This window comes from Acomys russatus, chromosome 11, assembly GCF_903995435.1.
Source record: "Acomys russatus chromosome 11, mAcoRus1.1, whole genome shotgun sequence".
NCBI lineage: Eukaryota > Metazoa > Chordata > Mammalia > Rodentia > Muridae > Acomys > Acomys russatus.
Genome location: NC_067147.1, coordinates 57,074,636 through 57,097,313, shown reverse-complemented (window position 1 = coordinate 57,097,313; position 22,678 = coordinate 57,074,636). Strand labels below are relative to the sequence as shown.

Here is a 22,678-nt window from a genome sequence, read left to right as displayed (position 1 = left end):
TCAACAAATCATAGAAGAAAACTTCCCCAATCTAAGGAAAGAGATGCCTATAAACATACAAGAGGCCTACAGAATACCAAATAGAATAGACTAGAAAAGAAAAACTTCCCATCACATAATAATCAAAACACAAAATTTACAGAACAAAGAAAAAGTATTAAAAGCTGCAAGGGAAAAGGGCCAAATAACATTTAATGGCAGACCTTTCAGAATTACACCCAACTTCTCAGCAAAGACCATAAAACACAGAAGGGCCTGGACCAGAGATCCTGCAAACCCTAAGAGACCACAGATGCCAGGCAAGACTACTTTACCCAGCAAAACTATCAATAACCATTGATAGAGAAAACAAAATATTCCATGACAAAAACAAATTCAAACAGTGCCTATCCACAAATCTAGTTTTACATAATATACTAGAAGGAAAATTCCACCCAAAAGGGACAAGCTACCACCAAAACTACACCAGAAATAGATAACTACACCATCACAAAAACACAACCACACAAATACTCTGCTGGAACCAACATCAAAATTAAGATTCTAAACGGTCACTGGTCATTAATATCTCTCAACATCAGTGGTTTCAATTCTCCAATAAAAAGACACAGACTAACTGAATGGATGCATAAACAAGATCCAACATTCTTCTGCATTCAAGAAACACATCTCACCACCCATAAAGATAGGCATTACCTCAGGGTAAAAGGTTGGAAAAAAATATTCCAAGCAAACGGTCACAAGCAAGTAGGCATAGCCATTTTAATATCTAACAAAGTAGACTTTCAACCAAAATTAATCAAAAGGGATGAGGAAGGACACTTTATATTCATCAAATGTAAAGTCAACCAAGAAGACATCACAATTCTGAACATTTATGCTCCCAATGTAAGGGCACCCACATTTGTAAAAGATCTATTAACAAAACTTAAACCACACATCAATCCCCACACAATAATAGTGGGAGACTTCAACACCCCCCTCTCACTGAAGGATAGGCCATTGAAACAGAAACTAAGCCAAGAAATAACATCACTAACCAGCGCCATGAATCAAATGGATCTAACAGATATCTACAGAACCTTTCACCCAAAGAAAAAGGAATATACCTTCTTCTCTGCAATCCATGGAACCTTCCCCAAAATTGATCACAAAATAGGTCACAAAGCAAGCCTCAACAGATACAAGAGGATTGAAATAATACCATGTATCCTATCAGATCACCATAGTCTTAGGCTGCACTTCAACAAGAACAGAAATAACAAAAAGCCTACATATACATGGAAACTAAACAACTCTGTACTTAATGACACCTGGACAGGGGAGAAATAAAGAAAGAAATTGAAGACTTCCTGAAATTCAAGGAAAATGGAGGAACAACAGACCCAAATTTATGGGATACATTGAAAGAAGTGTTAAGAGGAAAATTCATAGCACTAAGTGCCTTTAAAAAGAAATTGGAAACATCCCACAAAAGCAACTTAACAAATAGAGCTGGAAGCCCTAGATAAAAATAAAAAGAAGCAGAAACACCCAAGAGGAGTAGACATCTAGAAATAATCAAACTCAGGGCTGAAATTAGTAAATTAGAAACAAAGAAAACAGTCCAAAGAATCAACAAAACCAAGAGATTGTTCTTTGAGAAAATAAACAAGATAGACAAACCGTTAGCCAAACTAAAAGGCAGAGAGACAGTATCCAAATCAACAAAATCAGAAATGAAAAGGGAAACATAACAACAGACACTGAAGAAGTGCAAAGAATCACAAGATCCTACTTCAAAGGTATATATGCCACAAAATTTGAAACTCTAAGGGAAATGGACAACTTTCTTTATCAACTCCACTTGCAAAAATTGAGTGAAGAACAGATAATCAAGATAAATAGTCTCTTTTCCCCTATAGAAATAGGAGCAATCATTGATAGTCTCTCAACCAAAAAAAAAAAAAAAAAGAAGCCCAGAGCCAGATGGTTTTAGTGCAGACCTTCAAGGATGTGCTAATACCAATATTCTTCAAGCTACTCCAAAAGATAGAAATGAATGGAACATTACCGAATTTATTCTATGAGGCCATAGTCACATTTATAATTAAACCTCAAAAAGCCCCAACAAAGAAAGAATTTCAGACCAATTTCTCTTATGAACATTGATGCAAAAGTACTCAATAAAATGCTTGCAAGATGAATACAAGAACACATCAAAGATATAATTCACCATGACCAGGTAAGCTTCAATCCAGGCATACAGGGATAGTTTAATATACTGAATCCATCAGTGTAATCCACCATATAAACAAACTGGGAAAAAAAAAAAAAAAAAAAAAACAACCCATGATCATCTCCTTAGATGCAGAGGAAGCATTTGATAAAATCCAACACCCATTCATGTTTAAAGTTTTAGATAGATCAGGGATACAAGGCACATACCTCAACATAATAAAGGATATATACAGCAAGCCAATAGCCAAAACCAAATTAAATGGAGAGATGCTCACGGAAATTCCTCTAAAATCGGGAACAAGGCAAGGCTGCGTACTCTCTCTATATCTCTTCAATGTAGTACTGAAAGTTCTAGCCAGAGCAATAAGACAACAAAAAGAGATCAAGGGGATCTAAGTGGGAAAGGAGGAAGTCAAATTATTCCTATTTGCAGATGATATGATAGTGTAAGTAAGTGAACCCCAAAATTCCACCAGAAAACTCCTACAGCTGATAAACACCTTGGGCACATTGGCTGGATACAAAATTAACTCAAAAAAATCAGTAGCCTTCATATATACCAATGACAATCATGCAGAGGAAGAAATTAGGAAAATTACACCCTTCACGTTAACCACAAGCAATATAAAATATTTAGGAGTTACTCTAACCAAACAAGTGAAGGACTTGTTTGAAAAAGATTTCAAAACTCTGAAGAAAGAGATTGAAGATGACATGAGAAGATGGAATGATCTTCCTTGCTCGTGAATTGGGAGAATTAACATAGTAAAAATGGACATCTTACCAAAAGCAGTTTACAGATTCAATGCAATCCCTATCAAAATACCTACATAATTTTTTAAAGACATCAAAATTTCAATTCTCAACTTCATATGGAAAAAGAAAAAACTCAGAATAGCTAAAACAATCTTGTACAGTAAAAGATCCTCCGGAGGAATCTCCATACCTGATCTCAAGCTGTACTATAAAGCAACAGTAATTAAAACAGTATGGTACTGGCACAGCAATAGGCTGGTTGACCAGTGGAATCGAATCAAAGACCCAGATATGAATCCACACACATATGGTCACTTGATTTTTGACAAAGAAGCCAAAGCTATTCAATGGGAAAAGGATAGTATCTTCAACAAATAGTGCTGGTTTAACTGGATGTCTACGAGTAAAAAAATGCAATTGGACCCATATTTGTCACCATGCACAGAACTCAAGTCCAAGTGGATCAAAGACCTCAACATAAAACCGGAGACACTAAGTCAGTTAGAAGAAAAAGTAGGGAAGAGCCTGGAACACATTGGCACAGGAGTCAACTTCCTGAACAGAACACCAACAGCCCAGGCCTTAATGTCAACAATTAATAAATGGGACCTCATGAGCCTGAGAAGCTTCTGTAAGGCAAAAGACACTGTCAAGAGAACAAAGCGACAGCCTACAGACTAGGAAAAGATCTTCACCAACCCTACATCTGACAAAGGTCAGATATATAAAGGTCAAATATATAAAGAACTCAAGAAATTAAACGCCACCAAACCAAATAACCCAATTGAGAAATGGGGCTCAGAACTAAACAGAATTCTCAATAGAGGAATTTCGAATGGCTGAGAAACACTTAAAGAAATGCTCAACCTCCGTAGATATCAGGGAAATGCAAATCAAAACAACTCTGAGATTCCATCTTGCACCCATCAGAATGGCTAAGATCAAAAATTCAAATGACGCCTCCTGCTGGCGAGGATGTGGAGAGAGAGAAACACTCCTTCATTGCTGGCAGGAATGCAAACTAGTGCAGCCACTTTGGAAATCTATCTGGCGCTATCAGAAAACTGGGAATAAGGCTTCCTCAAGACCCAGCTATTCCACTCCTCAGAATATACCCAGAAGATGCTCCCGCACACAAGAAGAACACTTGCTCAACCATGTTTATAGCAACCTTATTCATAATAGCCAGAACATGGAAACAGCCTAAGTGTCCCTCAGTAGAAGAATGGATAAAGAAACTGTGGTACATTTACACTATAGAATACTACTCAGCTATTAAAAACAAGGAATTCCCAAAATTTGTGGACAAATGGATTGAACTAGAAATGATCGTAGTGAGTGAGTTAACCCGGAAGCAGAAAGAGTCAAATGGTATATACTCACTTATATCTGGACACTAGCCCAAGGGGCATGTCCCATGAAAGTCTTCACTTACCAGGAAAGTGGGACAGAGGGGAGGATAATCTACAGGGACTCTAGGTGAGAGAAGCATGGGAGAATGGGAAATTAGGAGGATCCAGAGGGTCCTAGAAACCTACAAGAAGAACATTATGATGGGTGGATCTGGGCCCAGGGGTCCTGCTCAAACTATGGAACCAGCTAAGGACAATATGTGCAGTAAACTTCGAACTCCTACCCAGATCTAGCCAATGGACAGGACATTCTCCACAGTTGAGTGGAGAGTGGGGTCTGACTTTCACATGAACTCTGGTGCCCCATATTTGACCACATCCCCTGGATGGGGAGGCCTGGTGGCACTCAGAGGAAGGACAACAGGTTACCAAGAAGAGACTTGATACCCTATGAGCATATACAGGGGGAGGAGGTCTCCCTCAGTCACAGTCATAGGGGAGGGGAGAAGGGGGAAAATGGGAGAGAGGGAGGAATGGGAGGATACAAGGGATGCGATAGCAATTGAGATGTAATATGAATAAATTAATAAACTATATTTTAAAAAAGAATGTTATATATTACCTACAAGAAAAAAAGATAGTGGCTATTACCTGAGTATGACATCCATATGTGCTCCTGAATGCCTGTCTGCAAAATTAAAAGCACGGCCTGCATAGGTCCTTTGTGTTTGTAAAAGAGTTCCAGTGCCTAGGAGCCTGTGTTTTTAAAACCACATTATGTGTGTGAGTGTTTTGCCTGCATGTTTATGTGTGTCTCTGTCAACCTCTGAGCTGTCTCTCCAGCCCCCTGTGTAGTGTTCTTATGTGCATATATTCTGCCTTTCTAGCAAGATTGCAAACTGTGGGACTAACCTGTGGTTACACCATGGGTGTGTAAGTGCTTTTGGAAGTGAGCAGCACACTTAATTGGTTCTTTCTTCCCTTAAGTATGTTCCTTCTGTGCCTTAAACATTGCGAGGGTTGTTGATGCTGTGGCCTTGATAAGGAAAGAATGGTTTGGTGGCAGATTCCTGGTTTGGGTCCCCAAGTCTCTCTTCTCATGGCTTCAGTGGTACTGCTTACAGTGACAGTCTCAGTGCTCTTTCATCTTTCTTTTCATTGAGTAATTTCAACAATTAAAAAATCTAATTATACTTGACATAAAACTGTGCCAAGTAACCATTTTCCTCTGTTAGTCAGTCACATGAAAGACCTTTTCAGAATAACATGTAACATTCACCTGCGTGTTCTGTTCCTTTGTGGTCACCAATACTGCTGTCCCAAGCAAGTGGAAAGTTGCCGGCCTTCATGTCTGTATAGCAGCTTCCTGTTAGCAAAGGTGGATAGTCACTGGGAGTTTGAGGAGGAGTAATCAGTATCAGCTTCATATTCTGTTGATAGTCCTTATCCTTCAGAAGGAAAATGCTCCTTTCCAAGCCTCCTCCTCCTAACTAAATCCTTTTTACACACTCTATGAGTCAGATCTCCAAGCCCACCAAGATCCCATGAAGACACATCAGCCACACTTCTCAAAAGAAAATTGAATGTTTTTCCTTGATCAACAGTGTTTTCTTTGTATAAACAATCCTTGTTTCTTATGATTAAGCCCTTTTCTGTTCCTTAGGGAGTGCCCTTCTTTATTTAAGGCAAGTTTTACAGTGAATTCCAAATCCAATGACCACTGAGATTAAAAAGAGGACACATGTCTCCCCAGCTGCTTTGTGGAAGAACTCTCAGTTCCCCCAAATTTGGGTCATTTATTTTCTCCTGGATCTGAATTCTAAATTTTTTTTTAAACTTCTCAACATCATGTGAGACTTAAGACTGTCTTATGAAAGGTGCACCCTGCAGAAAGACTGGAATTTTATGGACTCAATTGCCAAACTAAAATATAAGCTCTTTAAAAGAATCTGTGCATAGTCATGACCTTCCTGCTGCTACTCCCAGCATATGTGCTGGTGGAGCCTGTCCTTTGTAGGTGTCTCTTGTTCATGGAGGCATCTGTGGGCACGTGGAAAGTACCTGACTGACATGCCTGCTTTTTTGTTTCTAGGTGGGCCATGCACAGACACAGCTCATGTCTCGCTAATCACACCAACCAAAAGATCCTGTGGTGCAGGTATGTACCTTGTCCTTACCTGAATTCTTCCTAGAAATTGGCCCCTGGTTCTAACTTTGTATGCATACTCCAGGATATTGTCTATATTTTTTCATCAATTGCAAAATGATGCATTTTGTATTTGGGGTTTGGGTAGACTTTGAGTAGCAGTGAGAGTGATGTTCCTAGGAGTTATGTTGACTGCATCGTGCTGGCAGCTAGTTGCAAGAAAGTGGTCATCAAGATTTACCAACTTGCTAATATCCCAAGGATGCTAAGATATAAAACAGGCATGAAATACAGAGTATTGTCCAGTTTGTCTAAGTCCTCTTTGTTGTTTAAAGATTTATGTACTATGCATACAATGTTCTCCCTGCGTGTGTGCCTGCCTGTCAGAAGAGGGCACCAGATGGTTGGTGCCCTTGCCCCAAACATCTTCGCATCTGTGACATTTTTATTAAACATGAAGTCATGAATAATGCCCACTGCTCCCTTAGCCTATAGCTTAGTTTATTTTAGATGGTTTGCCTTTCTAGTAATGCTACCTGCTGTTTAAAACATCTCAAGGTTTGTATTCATATTATATTGTTTTCTAAAGGTCACAGTTGAGATGTTCTTCATAACTTAATTCAGTCCTTTTAAACTCTCAAACAGAAACAGCAGAATCAGTTTCCACATGCAGCATAAAGCCTTAGCTCCTGTGAATACAACTGCTGAGAGCATTTAAGCAGACAGCTATCTTTGTGCAGAACTCTTAAAAAATTTGATTCTACTCCGCCCCACCCACCACCCACCACCAGTGGCTAGCTTTGAGGCCGAGGTGTACATGATAGACCTGGCATGATGTTGTTGTTACTCCTGTGCACAGTGACCAAGCTGTACCAGGTAGAGTGCTGCTTGTTTCCACCTGATTGATGTGTAAAACTTTTTTTTTTTTTTTTGCCTTAGAGTGAGGCCAGTTGTCTTCATTGGCCATAGGGAGGTTGTGAGACCAGATCTGCAAGATGGTACTCATTCTTCTCTCATAGATGAAAATGATGATGGGTACTCAGGACACTGAGTGGATTTCTTTCGTAAGATCCCTAGTGAGCAGTGTGGACAGGACTTGACTGATGTTTAGTAATGTATTTTATAAATGCTATTTCTAAAATAAGATTCAATTTCAGATTTTTTTATTTTTTTTTAAGCTACTTCTTTTTCTTTTAAAAGTAAGTTGATTTTTTGTTTTTTGAGACAGGGTTTCTCTATGTAACCCTGGCTGTCCTGGACTTGCTTTGTAGACCAGGCTAGCCTTGAACTCACAGTGATCCACCTGCCTCTGCCTCCCAAGTGCTGGGATTAAAGGTGCCACCATGGGCATAAGCTGATATTTCAAATTTGTTTGTCTGTAAAGTGGGATAGTAAGGCTCCCTCACAGATGTAAGAAGAGCATTATAGTAGCTCACACAGCAGGTGCTCAGTAGTCACCAAAATACCTGCTCAAAGTAGACGAGGACAGAAAGGTTTCAGTCCACTGTAGCAAGGAGCTGTGAAGTGTGAGGTAGAGCCCTTTGACAGAGTGTGCAGCAGAAGGCAGCCCTGCTGGACCAGGTGTGGGCAGGGTTTGTCACTGGTGTCTATACTAGTCCGTGGTCTAATGAAGCCGCCACAGCTTTCAAATAGCACAAATGCTGGAGACTGTTGAAAGCATGAGCTTTTGGGTGACATTTCACATTAAAGCCATAGTATTCTGTTTCTAGTCCCCAAAGAGAAATGACCAACCTAAAAATCAAATAACCAACTTAAAATTTAAAGTGTATTCAGTCCAACTTCAAAAATCTCCAGTCTTAGCAGCCAGCCAAAGTACAATTCAAAACTCTAGTCTCATATGAGTGTGACTATAAAATAATGCCTCTCAAAAAAGGACATATTTTTTTTGAGACAGGGTCTCTGGGTAGCCCTGGCTGTCCTAGAACTTGCTTTGTAGACCAGGCTGGCCTTGAACTCACAGTGATCCACCTGCCTCTGCCTCCTGAGTGCTGGGATTAAAGGCATGCGCCACCACACCCAGCTCCATACTTCTAATATCCAGTAGAACAGACTAAATACTCGTCTTCCTAAATGGAGGAATGGGAACATAGCAAGGGAAGTGTGGTCCAGGGCAAGACCAAAAACCAGCAGGGAAAAAGCCAAACCTGTTAGGTCTGTATACACCACTCCGAGCTTGTGGTGGCATCTTATGAGCTCCAATAGACCTGGGCAGTTCTGCCATTTTCAATCCCTCTGCAGCCTCTTCCTTGAGCAAGCTTCTCTCAGTGGCTGCAGCTTTGCTGGACTGACATCTCCTGCTCCTGCATCTCAGCATCTCTTGCTGAAGCAGCACCTCCCAGCTTCACTCAACCTCTCCAGCCCATCCAGCTCTTTATTTGATCAATCAGAAGATGATGGAGAATAGTGTTGTACAAAATACTGAGTCAAGAGATGCTTTATAGTGGTAATACCAAAGTCATCACTGTGACTAGATCTCCTGGTACAGAAATCAACATTTGAATACACAGTGCACAAAAACATCACCCCAACAAGGTTTCACTAGAGTGTTGGCTGCCATGGAATTCTGTAGACTAGGCTGGCCTTGAACTCATAGATCTGCCTGTCTCTGCTTCCAGAGTAAGTGCTGGGGTTAAAGGTGTGCATCAACACTGCCAGCTAATGGTGTTAATCTTTATAGCTTTGTTCCCAGTTCTCAACACTGTTGTAGTCTTTTTCTTGCCAGGCCGCGCCTTTGTCGAATCTTTCTGCCTTTTGTTTTGATTTTTCACTATAAACCAACTACAAGTAGTGAGCATTGACCATGCGTTGTCTCTGCTAAACAAATTAGTCCATTGGTTTTTGTTTGTTTGTTTAAATCAGCCTCACTTTAGGATATAGGCCAGATCTAGCTAGATTCTTTGCCAGAATGTAACAGGAACAGCTTCTAGTCCAGTTCCCTGCAGAGTCAAGGTTCCCACCTGAAACCTCATGAGCTCAGTCTTGACTGTCAGGTTTTCTATTTACAGTTTGGTCTCGACTTCCATCAGAGTGGCCCCTTAAACTCTATTTGTTGCACTCTATAAATTCCACCTGACTTCTCAGAACAGTCCCACAGCTGCTTGTTCTCCATCACTTACTTTCACCACTGACAGAGGCGTCCGTCTACCATGGGGGGGAGGTGTGGCTGGTGCTGCTCAGGAAGCGGAGAGTTTGGAGCAGAAATTAGGAGCTTGGAGGTGTAACCATCAGAGAAGCTCAGCCCTAGTGATTTGTTCCGATTTCACAGACTCCCAAAAGGGCTTCCAGCTGGGAGCAAACCATCAGAGCCTGAGCAATTTGGGCCCTTTCATAGTGAAACTGTAACATTAGTGTGATTATGTGCACTGTGACACCCACTAGATGGTGAGGTCCATATTTTAAGAAGGAATATTTAAGTAGAACTCTCAGTATTCAGTGTCCTTATATTATGTCCACCACATTTTTTTGTGGGCAGTCAGTGTCATAGTAGGAAATGGATGTAATATTTTTAGGTATGTGAATGATAAAAGAAGCATTGAGTTCTCAGGCATTTCTACTCCTTTGTGTAGGTGAAGGAATGACTTAGCTAGAAAATGGTTGAGAATTTCCGGGATAAAAGAAATGAATGTAATGTCCAGAGCATCTCATAAGGTTGAGAGTTCTTAGCCTGGGCATTAAAGGCTTTAAGTAAGTTCACCCTGCTGTGCATTAAAGACGTCTATTCTGTGCCTCAAAAATCTGTTGTGGTCAGCCAGGCGCATCTGAGCAGCTTGACTTTGGAGGACAAGGCTTCTGAATTTTGAGAGTTAAATTAATAATTTGCTCTGAAAACTGCAAGTTGACACCATCCATCTCCCCCCCCCCCCCTTTGTTCTGTAATTGTGTGTTGCCTGGGGTGGAGGTTATGATATTTTGCTTCTGAATTATAAGTTACTGCTAAATGACAGAAATATCCTTTTATATTTAGGTCCTTAAGAATAGGGTTCATGCTTCTAACATGAACTCTTGGTGTGTCTCCTGAGGATCTCCTAGACAGGCTATGCAGGCACATGTAGGGCTTAAACACTTGCCTTACAGGAATACTATTTCTTAGGACCTCTAACTTGAGACCTGAGATCTGACTGACCTCAGCGTTGAGTTTGTAATGACCTTAGAAAAGGCACCTTTCCTGGATGTGGTACCCGCTCCTGTAAAACACAGCACTTAGCATGTGGGTCATGAGGCTCTCCTCAAGTTTTAAGCAAGTCTGGGATACATATATTTGAGACTCTTAAAAAAGAATACAGTAATTATTTAAGTCAGTAGTGTGAATAAAGACATGTGTGTAGTTTGTGAGGCATGAAGAAGAACACTAGGAAAAGACTTTATCTCAGCCTTTTAAAATTCCTGTTTTGTAAATTCTCATATTCTCATTCTCTCTTCTCTTCTCTTCTCTTCTCTTCTCTTCTCTTCTCTTCTCTTCTCTTCTCTCTCTCTCTCTCTCCCCCCCCTCTCTCTGAGACACACACACACACACACACACACACACACACACACACACTACACACACCCGTTCATACATACAGCTTATAAGCCAGATATACTACATACACAAAAATAGCCTATAAAGGCATATGAACATTTTAGATAAGAATGTACAGTGAAAAAATGATGCGGTTTTGGTTTTTTATTAATTTTTTATTTTTGTTGTTGTTTACATCCACTTTAGACCCATTGGCTATTTGGCTTAGCAAAGACATGAATGGCTAGGTAGGGCATCTCAGTTTATATTTCAGTTTATATTTTTTAGGGTGTGGTAGAGGATAATGTTATAACTTGGGTGGCCAGTTGCGGTGGTGGTGTTTTTGAATTGGCTTGACTTGCAGCAATCAGTGTGAGGAAAGGGAGAGGGAGGAGACAGAGAGAGCATGGGAGGCGATTAATATATTGCTCTGTAGTAGCTGTAAGATGAGGGTGTAAATAAGAGCTCTAGTGGCAAATGAAAGGTCAGTTCTGCTGGTAAGCTGGGTAGAAAGACTATCTGATGCTAGGTTTTAGGCAACAAGCCATCAGAGGACTTGCTTTTGTCCTTTATCCTTTCTAATCACCACATGCCACCACAAGCACAGCGTGGTGATTGGAACTCCAGCCAGCATCCTTACACAGTATATTTTACATGTAGAAATTCGTGACTTATTTTTGTGGTTAAAGTGTTTTGTGGGAAAGGTTTGGCTTTTTGTTAGGCTTTCCCTTTTTGTTGTTGTTGTTGTTTTGTTTGTTTTTTCAAGACAAGGTTTCTCTGTGTAGCCTTGGCTGTTCTGGACTCACTTTGTAGACCAGGCTGGCCTCAAACTCATATTGATTCGCCAGCCTCTGCCTCCCGAGTGCTGGGATTAAAGGTGTGTAAAACAACCATTTGTGGGGCCTGAGACCTGAGCAGGTGGAATAAGAAACTGTCCCTTTAAACATGTTTCCCAGAAAGCACCCTGTAAGAAGCACCAGTGTGTGTCTGCCTTCTAGGCTCTCCTCCGCCTTTCCTACACATGTTTATCCTTCTGGGTCACCTGTTTTCCTTTCAGCTCAGTGAGGGATGACAAGAACTAGAATAGCCTCGTATTGTTCATTGTTTTTGTTTTTTGTTGTTCTTCCTTCTCCTTAATCCTTTTCTTTACTACTCTTGGGTAGCCTGTTGGGGATATTATTGTGTATTCCTTCAAAGATAGGAGGAGCCCCTTCCACCTGGGAGCTGAGAGAAGACTGATGTGTTGGATGCCTTTCACATCAGAGTTCCGAGCCAGTTAAAGGGAACACGAAAGCGTGGTGGTGTTACAGCAGAGGTGACTGCTCATTGTGACAGTACCTGCAGATGTGGGGTCTAACCCCAGAGAGAGAGAGAGAGTCAGGAATCATGAAAACATTCCAACTGGAGCATTAAATCCTGAAGTGCTGAATCAGTGGTCCAAGCTGTAGTGGTCAGTATTACTCACTTTGGGTGGCCCTGCTAAACAGCAGTGTCTGGTTCTTTTCTCTATAGCTGTGAGTTCAACTGTAACTCACTTTTTCTTTCTTGTTGGTCTTCCAGATAGAGCTAGTCCTTAGGTCTGCAGGCTCAGCATTTGAGGCAGAAAATTAGAAATTTGACCTACTTTTGTAATACGCAAGTTCCAGTCAGTAGAATATTAGGAAAGATATAAACCTTTCTTTTTTATTTGCATTTAATGTAACCATTGAAGAAAGATCAAAACAGTAAATCTGCCATGGCAAGGGAAAAAGTTATTAAAAAATGTTTTACCTTGTGCATTCATCATCTTAGGTCTTTAGGGGGTTCATTTGATCCTGGAATTGGGGGACAAAAATGAATATAAAATATTTGACAAAGTTGCAATTTTTTAATTGAAAAGGTACTACCTTCCCATGTTCTGCCCAATTAAATAAGTACTTCCCACTGTAGTCTGGGATGGTGTGTCCTAGTGACTGACTTCCCACGGTAGCCTGTGATGGTGTGTCCTAGTGACTGACTTCCCACTGTAGCCTGTGATGGTGTGTCCTAGTGACTGACTTCCCACTGTAGCCTGTGATGGTGTGTCCTAGTGACTGACTTCTCTCAGGGTGTGGGTTTTGGTGGTTGAGATAAAGGAAATGGCCTATGCTTTATTTTGTATTGGTTATTAGAGCCTCAGTTATTTGTGTTAGAATGAAATGGGGGACTAACTAAGGCATAGATTTGTGGATGAATTGATGCTGGACTTTTCAGTTTAAAAGACCACATATGTGATGGGGCTTGTTGCTGTTTGAGAGCAGTATGGGGGTGAGGTGGATGAGGGGACACTTGGTCCTTGGAGTTGAACTCCCCCCCCCCCCCATGTTTGAGAAAATTCATGAACACACTTAGAACTGTTATTTTTGTTTTTTAAAAACTCTGTGGTCATTTATTTTATCATAGCTTGCACTCTTAACCAAGGAGAAAGAGGCCTGAACACCCATTAATTAAGTGTTCTATTGCTCCACTGAGGCAAGATGCCTGAGCCAGCTCTTAAGAATGTAGAGAAAGTTCCTACCTTGCTTCTCCTTTGGTGCTTTTGTGTTTCTTTGGTGGCTGGATCTAGGCACTGCTGTCCTTAGATGTGGGTGCTTGGGATAGGCATTGGGATAGGAGCCTTGTGCCCAAAGCTGTCTTAGCAGAGTGAGCACCATAGAACAGCCACAAAACTGGGGTATAAATCTTCAGTGCCTGGCAATGATACTGCCCATTAAGGAGACTTTTTCCCCCTCCTCGGTTCCTGGCTATACTAATAGAACAGCACATCAAGCAAGGCTGTAAATAAAAGTTATTACCTAATAGGTGGGTGCTGAAGTGGAACGGACGGAGCTGAGGCATAGAGCCCTTATTACTGCTCATCAGCAATTACAAACAGGATAAAGTGTGTGGGACTTGCACTGGTGTGGCAGCGGCTAATAGAGGCTGGGATGACACTGGGCCATGAGAGGATGATCTATGCTGATGGGGTTTTACTGCCTCATCTTGTTGCTTGCTTTCAAGACAAGTTGTGTTATCTGTTTTCCTGCTTGCTCATCTATCTGAAGGAAGACAGTCAGGTTGCCACTCCTGCCAGCAGGTGGGCTGGTTCATACTCCTCATATCTGCATTTGCTTCTAAAGCATCACTTTCATGAGAGAATGCCTTTGGAAAGACTTCATAATCATGGGCGAGTAAGTATAATCTTACTCTATTGCTTGCTGTGCTGGTTGTAGAGCACAGCTTTTGAAGTGGGCGCTTCAATGGAATGTAGGATCAGGTAGGACTCTAGCTGGATTGGCCAAGTCCAGCACTGTATTAAAACAACCACCATGACAGAGTCCTGTAGCTGAATCAGCTGCATGCAAAAGAAGTGATTCATGCATTGCTTGCCCCTGGGAATTCAGCCACAAAGATACAGGTTAAATACAGAAACAAATACAACTAACTCCAGCTTTAGAGAGCAGCAGATAAAATTTAGGTTTATTTAAAAAAGCAAAGACCAAGGCTAGAGAGAGGTCCAGTGATCAAGTGCTCTGACTGGTTTTGCATAGGACCTGGGTTTGGGTGGCACACACTGACCTTTAACTCCTGTTCTGGACTCTGGAGTCTCCTCTCCTGCAGACATGTTTGCTCAGGTTTTGTGTGGAGGCACACATACACACATAAAATAAGGTAGTTTTATTTTTGTTTTGTTTTGTTTTTTGAGACAGGGTTTCTCTGTGTAGCTCTGGCTGTCCTGGAACTAGATCTGTAGACCAGGCTGGCCTCAAACTCCCAGCCATCCATCTGCCTGCCTCTGCCTCCCAAGTGCTGGGATTAAAGGCATGCGCTACCACGCCCGGCTAAATAAGATAGTTTTTAAGTGAGGACTGAGAAGATTATGCCAACCACAGAGCAAGCATACATGAGGTGACTCCTCCCTGGGAAATTCTTAGAATTCAGAACCCCAGAATCATTAGGTATTACAAAGGGATACTGGAATGTGGAGTCCGCATCTAATGGCAGGATTGTGTTTTGTGTGAATAGAAACTTAAGGCACAGCAGTGCTTCTGAGTTCCCTGTAAATAGCTAGTGCTTGGGAAAGTGACAGTTTAGTGCTGCTCACTGTCCTCAGCAACCAGACCCTGACACCGAAGCTGATACACAGCACACAGGAGTGCTTTTCAGAGGGCATCTCAGTTTGATCCCAGAGTTCAGGTGTTCTGGTTGTTAGCCTTTGGTCACAATCAGGAGATGATTGCTGCTGGAGAGATTTTAATCTTGTTATATAAAATTCAGGCTGAAGGGGGATACTGTCATCAGTCATTTTTCTTTGATGCCTTAAGCTACAGAGTAGGTTGTTTACTTTAAAGATACCTGATACATGATAATCCTGTTGTTAGAAGCCAAATGAACTAAGTAATGTTATAGGTAGGCCCTTCAGTCTGTAAATGCTTTGCCATTGGGCAAATATAAGTAGATTTTTTTCCCTTTCCATACAATGTAAGATTGGACTCAACAGTGGTGATGCACGCCTTTCATCCCAGCACTTGGGATGCAGAGGCAGGCGGATCGTTGTGACTTCCAGGCCAGCCTAATCTACAGAGAGTTATGATTCATAGTAGTAGCAAAATCGCAGTTATAAAGTGGCAGCAAAATACTTTATAGTTGGGTGTCATCACAACATGAAGAACTGTATTAAGGGGTCGCAGTGTTAGGAAGGTTGAGAACCACTGTTATAGGTAGTCCTAAAGAAAATTAGAAGTATTGGCCTGTTCAAGGAATTGCCAATCTAGAACAACAGTTAAAGCCATGCATATTGTTAAGGGAATAAATACAGAAGAACAAGGAACTAAGGACAGAATGTTGGTGAGTTAAAGAAGACAGAAGAAGGAAAAGGCTCCCTACAGGCTTGTGAAAGGTGCATGAGTCAAGAGATGGGGAACTTGTTGTTACGGCTCACAGACACTGCATGGATGACAGAAAGAAGTCTGTATGACGTGGTGAGAAGCCAACACTTGTAAAAGGCCATACTTTTCTGAGTAAAGACATAGACAGAAGGGTTGGGGATTTAGCTCAGTGGTAGAGCGCTTGCCTAGCAAGCGAAAGGCCCTGGGTTCGGTTCTCGGCTCTGGGGGTGGAGGGGAGACATAAACAGAACCATCATCAGCTGGAAGTACCTACAGGAAGCACTGGTGGAGTAAGTGGGGAAATCATCTTGAAGTAGTAGCTGGTCCAGTCTGCAATGCAATGGTGTAACTGTATGTAAAACCGAAGCAGCCTTTTCCCAGAGAAAAGAGTAGAGAGGCACGTGAGTTTTGTTTTGTTTTTGATTTTTCAACACAAGATTTCTCTGTGTAGCCTTGGCTGTCCTGGACTCGCTTTGTCAACCAGGCTGGCCTCGAACTTGTGATCCGCGCCTGCCTCTGCCTCCAGAGTGCTGGGATTAAAGGTGTGCGCCATTGTGCCTGGCTCGCCTCTGTGATCTTAATCAGAAACATTCAGGTTCACAGTATGAGACACAGCTGGCTTAGGAGAGTGAGCAACGGTCCACATGAACAGCCAGTCTCTCCTCCTGGACACCTGTGTGTTAGTACCTCATATGCCGAGGACTTACAACCATGGAGAGCAGCGCTTCCTGCAGCCCTGCTTGGATGAACCTTCAACTCGCGCTGTTCCTTGTCCTGGTGCTTGTAGTGAACCACTCCTGTCCTCGGCCTTCTGCCTGTTTACTCGTTTCATCATTGTCAAACTGAGCACCATCTTCTTTAGCCCATTTGTGCTTCTGATCAGAGAAGCCCTGTTCCCTGCACTTAACTGTTTATTTAGTGTGTGTGTGTGTGTGTGTGTGTGTGTGTGTGTGTGTGTGTGTGTGTTTTATACGTGTTCAGCTCTAAGCCACAAAACCACAAGAAGATCTTTCATATTATCATGGGATGTTTATAAAACAAGAATTCCATTAAATAGAAAATATAAATGGTTGTGACCCTGAATATTCCGTGCCAAGCCACTAAGTTATATACTAGGTAATGTTTCCTTTTCTATAGGTCTGATAACATAGTACCTGTACATTTGAGGGGGAAAAAATGTTGTACCTAGTACCTCATCGGTTGTTAGGCTCCATCAGTTCCTCAGAAGCCATCACAGATTTCTCTTAAATCTGTTTATACCTTTTGTCTAAAACCCTCCTTCTGGAGCACCCATCTTTAAAACTTCTTTATCATTAAAAAAACCACAACTTTTTATTGACTCTTTGTGAATTTCGTATCATGCGCCTCAATTCCCATCCTGCCATATCTGCCTCTGCCCTTGCAACCTCCCTGCCCCCACCAAAAAAAAAAAGAACAACAACAGAAAATTAAAAATAAAAATAAAAACCAAACATCTTGCTATAGAAACTACATTGTGTCACAGTATGCCACACAGTGTACCCTTTTGTCCACACATCTTTACTTGCAAATATTCTTTGCAGTGAGTCGTTGGTTAGAGGCCTCCAGCTTCTGCTATGCCATCAATACTGGATCCTCCCCAGGACTCCTCAGACATCCTGTTGTTACTCTGTGTCATGGAGATCCTGTAGCCTTGGTTCCCTAGGGCCAGCTCCTTCACTTGCTCCAGCAGTTCATAGATGGGGTAGGTATTGGGGAGAGCCAACTCAGAGCCCTGGATCTGCATCTTGTCTTTTGACTCTTACCTGGATGAGATGTTCTTTAAATCTAGCATGCCACCCAGGAGCTGCTTTCCTCGCTCTTATCCTCTTTCACCCCCTCCTTTGCCCAAGTACACGACCAAGGTTCAGCAGCAAAGAAGACTGGGAAATGCCCTCTCTCCTGCAGCCACTCCAGAGGGTTTGCGTAAGAATTCCCCCATGAATGCGTTGCCTCCTTGTTTTCTGGCATTTCGTGTTATTACTGAGAAGTCAGATGTCACTGATTTTTAACTTTCACAAGTAACATACCTGGAAATTTGTCACCTTTAGAATACCTACAAGCATTTATTTAATCTTTGATGTCACAGGATTTATAATGAAGTGCCTACTGGCTAGTCTTTGTTCTATTCAAGATACTGAGAGCTAGGCACCTTAAATATCCAGTGCCATTGTTCTACTCTAGGAGGTGTTTGATAGTCCTCAGCCCTGCTTTTCTTCTTTTTTTTCTGGGACTCATAGTTTAGATGTTGAAATGGTTAACTGATAACCTTTCTCTTAATTCCGTTCTCATTGAGCTGGTTTTCTTCTTCACTGTTTGGGTAATTCTGTTGTTTATCTTTCAACCCTTGGGATTTTGCTCTATTAATCATACTTGGTAAGCTTACGGTTCTCTGACGCTGCTTTATAGTGATAAAAAGAAGTGCTTCTTTGTATGTTCTTGTTCATGACATAATTGATCACATGTTGGTACCTTCTGTGAGTAGTAATGGCTGTTTCTTTCGCTGAGCTGTCTTGAGGCTGTTTCTCTATTTACCTTGGTTTCCAAGATTTGGTTATCATTTGCCTACCTAAGCTTGCTTCTCTTGAGATGTCTTAAGAAAGAAGACTGAATTATTGAAGAGGGTGGGGAAGGTGTTTCCTTCCACTATGTCTCTTGAATGGGACTTTTAGTAGAGGCTATCCATGGGATCAAGTCAGGTGGCTATGTTGTTGACTAGCAAAATTGGTTGTAAGCAAGTTGAAAACCGTTGTCAGGTGTTCATGTTTAAAGAGAATGTGAGTCTGAAAGACCATGGACATAACCGTTTGTTCAACCTATTCGTCTCCTTTCGTAGAGAAGGCCTGGCTAGAGTTTCAGCAGACAGTGGGCTGGCTGCCATGCCAGCACAGAGCTTTCAGACTCACTCAGCACTTCAGCAGATATACTTTGTGTGGCCCTGGCGTTCGGCCCTGGTTCTCTCTCTCTTTTCCGCTGTTCCTGCTTTTTCTAAGTCCAGCTTTGGGATTTTTTTCTTTTTCTCCTCACAGCGGCTTGTAGCCACCAAGGTCAGCTGTAATCCCCTCCACAATCCACTGAGAACATCTTTAGAAATTTGTTTAAAATGTCTTTGCTAAGGCTGAAGAGATCGCTCAGTGGTTTAAGAACACTTGTTGTTCTTCCAGAGAACCTTGTCTGTGCTCCCATCTGCTCACAGCCCCCCCTTCTGGGCTGTGTGAGCACCTGTACACAGACAACAGGCATGCACGCCCAAATCTTTAAAAATCCTTTGCCTATTGGATGTGTTAAACACATACAGTTATTTTATTGAAAAGGTTCATTTTCCTGCATTTTAAAAATGAATTTCCAAGTTCTATCTGAGAATGAACCAGAAAATAGGCTTAGGCTCTGTCGTTGTCATCCTGTGCTGTCGGTGTCGTCACTCTGCCTCTGAGCTATATCCCCAACTCTTTTCTGACTTTTTATTTAAGAAAGGTTTTGTTCTGTTCTTTTTTTTTTTTTTTTTTTATCTAGTCCTTGTTTTAAAAGTTAATTTTACTGTATATATTAATGAAAAGCAATCTTTTCAGAGATTTCACAAACTTGCCTTCTTTAAAAATATCCCGTATGGGCTGGGCATGGTGGCACATGCCTTTAATCCCAGCACTCGGGAGGCAGAGATAGGTGGATCTCTGTCAGTTCGAGGCCAGCCTGGTCTGCAAAGAGAGTCCAAACCAACCAAGGCTACACAGAGAAACCCTGTCTTGGGGGTGGGGGTTGGGGGGAGATCCTTTATTTATCAAATTCTCCCTCTCTTTTTAAACTTAAAATTGCATATGTCTTTTTTATTGTGGGGTTCATCACAATTTAGGTCCCATGGAGAGTTACTTGTTCTGTGAGGCTGAAATCATGTTTGAAATGAAGACTGTTGGCGTTTAAACTAACAACACGGGTGACACTTTAGCCAATACGTTCAGTTGTTTATGATTAAAAATCAGAATGTTTAACCTTGGAGGCATTTTTATCATGGGGGACCTCATCTGGTGATTAGTTATCTGAGCAGCTAAGTGCCTCTGTGGACTCCGTTAACCAGCCTCCCACTATATCTGTATAATTATTTTTGGTACGTGCACATACTCTGCTGTAAAAGCTTATTTGCCCTTATGCTCCCTGCCGTTTGGAACTCTCTGTTTCATTACCACTATCTACCCACAGAGTTTGAGAAAGCCATTCCCAACAGCAGAACCACAACTCAGAATTTTAAATAAACCACATCTCTATTAGCTCTACAGGTGGGGGAATTAGTTACCTGTTATGCATTTCCCACATTCATCTGCCCTTTCAGAACTTATTAAAAATGCAGACATGTGTAAGCTACAAGTAGGGCATTGAGCTCAGTGTGTCCATTTTCTGTTACTGCAGTGAGGGCAGAGGCTCCCACACGATCTTGATGTGGGCACATGTTCACTAAGTAGAAAGTATACTGGTGGCTGCTGCTTTTTTTTTTTTTCCCCCTAGAAAAAAAGTTGAGCTCTTCTTGAAAGATAATATAATTACATCATAGCTTAAATTATATGCCTAACATAAACGGCTTGTAAAAGATGGCGAAGAGAGATGCAGCAGCAGCTGAGCGGTAGGCGTCCACCGCAGCATTCGCTTCTTGTAACTGACGAGATTCAGCTCCACATTTCCCCTGACAACTGTTGATAAATGCATTTGTAGAAGAGCAAGATCACATTTAAAGTCTTGGTCACTTTCGTTGCTAAAATCACAGTCATAGTAATTGGCACAATTAGAAATGGATCCTTACTAGGTTTGGAGGGATACAGACTAGGAGAGACATGTCAAAGTCTGTGACAAATCATGAGGAATACTTCTTACAAGAAAGAGTTGGCTTCACATACCTGGAAAGGTATGAGCTTCAACCTCCCTGTTGATTATAGGCTCCAACTGGCTGTCACAAACTTTCCCATCAGACCTTGGGTGGGGCCGATGTTTCTGGGAAGGAGTTCAGGAGGGTCTTGCCAGTCCTCTGCAAGATTAGCCTCTCTGGAATATAATTACAAGTAGGGTTTTCTTTCTGAACATAATTTTAGCCTTACCAGAAAGGCTAGGAAATTGTCTCAGGTCCCTCCATATAGCTCTTCAGAGTTACTGTGTTAGCCATGTGGAATTTACTCTGCATGCTTGTCTCTACACATGCATCTGTATTTCCTACTATTTAAGTTGCAGACAATAGTCTTCTGTACAAAATCTTTAACGTGTAATTCTTAAAAACAAGAATTAGTCTTATGTTGCCATGATACAATTTTCAGAACTTAAACTTAGCTTTAATGTAATACATAGTATCTTTAGTATGGCTGTGTGACGTGTGGCCATCTTCATAAATCTTTTGTCAAGGAGAGTTAAGATAAAATCAGTTGAATTGAAATTAAAATGTTAGTTACTTGGTCCTCATGTTTCAAATATATATGACAATTTTCAAAATAATAATTTTATTAATTCCTTGCCTCTATTTCTCTAGCAGCTTACTTTATGGATGAGGCTGTTTCTCTGTCCTTCACAAACTGTTGTGGTTTTGTTTTGTTAAGGTATTTTTTTCCAGCTCTCCTAAACCATTGGCTCCCTTGGAGGTGCCCATCATTGATGCAACCCCAAGTATGCAGTGTCTGATGCTCTTGCTCTGGTTGAGAAACTGCTGCAATGTTCTTTCTGCGCACAGTGAGAAGGGTGAAGTTAGGGTCATTGGAACCTCAAATCAGACATTGTTAAAATGTGCCACCTTGGTTATTATTATAGGCTTAAGGATTTGCCCTGACAGCAATAAGCCGAAGACTAGATTTTGGGTGGAAGAAGTTAAGTGATAGTTTGGAAAGAGGAACTGAATTAAGCTCAATGCTAAATTGGAAGCAAAAATAGTTTAAAAACAAATCAGCAGTTTAATTTTAGCATCCACTCAGTCATGTATTCAGGCTGATTTTCTTTAAACAGCAAAGTAAAAATGTTCAACATTTTCCCTTTCACCAACCTGTAGCACACATCCCCTGGATGCCGGTTTTCATGGCAAGGTTGCTGTCCTAAGGCCTTTGCCTTCACAGAAGTCAGTTCTTCCACTCCTTCCTTGTCCTCCCTTCCGTCATTACTCCTGTGTAGCTCTCGGTGTACCTGATGCTGTAACTTACCTGGAAGCTTGCACTGCAACCAGATAGGTAAGATGGTTGAAGATTTAAACAGCACTCCAAGGAAGGGTAGAGTGAAGGAAAGTATTGGACTTTTAGTGTTTATCTCTGATTTTAAAAATTACCCATGAAACTTGAATAGTACCTGCTTTATCTTCATCCATTTCCCTGCCCCACTCCTATAGTCAGCAATTCTGTATAAAGGACAGGCTGTTAGTCTTCTTGATTTAAAAAAGGGCGCGGGGCGGGGGGGGGGAGGGGAGAAAGAAAACAGCTTAGGCGCACTCCAGAGATTTGCAGACCACGATACTAGAGCGTTTGAAAACACCTGGTTCTGTCTAGTCCCTCTAACCCTCTTTAAATATTAGGCAGGAATAACAGGAAATAGCTATAGTTATCAGTGTTACCCACTATCTTAAAATAGTTACAAAACAGTAAGATCTACTATGAAAACCTCTAGACTTACTGGGATTAGAGCATAGATTTACTCCACATTTTAAAATTTGTATTTTGAGAAACTAAATGCAAACATTATCGTCCATCCTACACATTATTACATGAAAATATGTGTGGATCTGTCTATTCCTTGAATGCATGAAGATATGTCGGACTTTTTTGGTAGT

General features: G+C 41.4%; 1 protein-coding gene across 1 annotated transcript in view; it reads left to right on the top strand.

The window, feature by feature from the left end:
- Zfand3 (zinc finger AN1-type containing 3) overlaps positions 1 to 22,678 on the top strand; it is a 219,850-nt gene that overhangs the window by 167,217 nt on the left and 29,955 nt on the right. Inside the window, exon 4 of the mRNA XM_051153393.1 lies at positions 6,421 to 6,486. Within this exon, the coding sequence (XP_051009350.1) occupies positions 6,421 to 6,486 (66 nt within the window). The remainder of the gene's footprint in view (positions 1 to 6,420; positions 6,487 to 22,678) is intronic.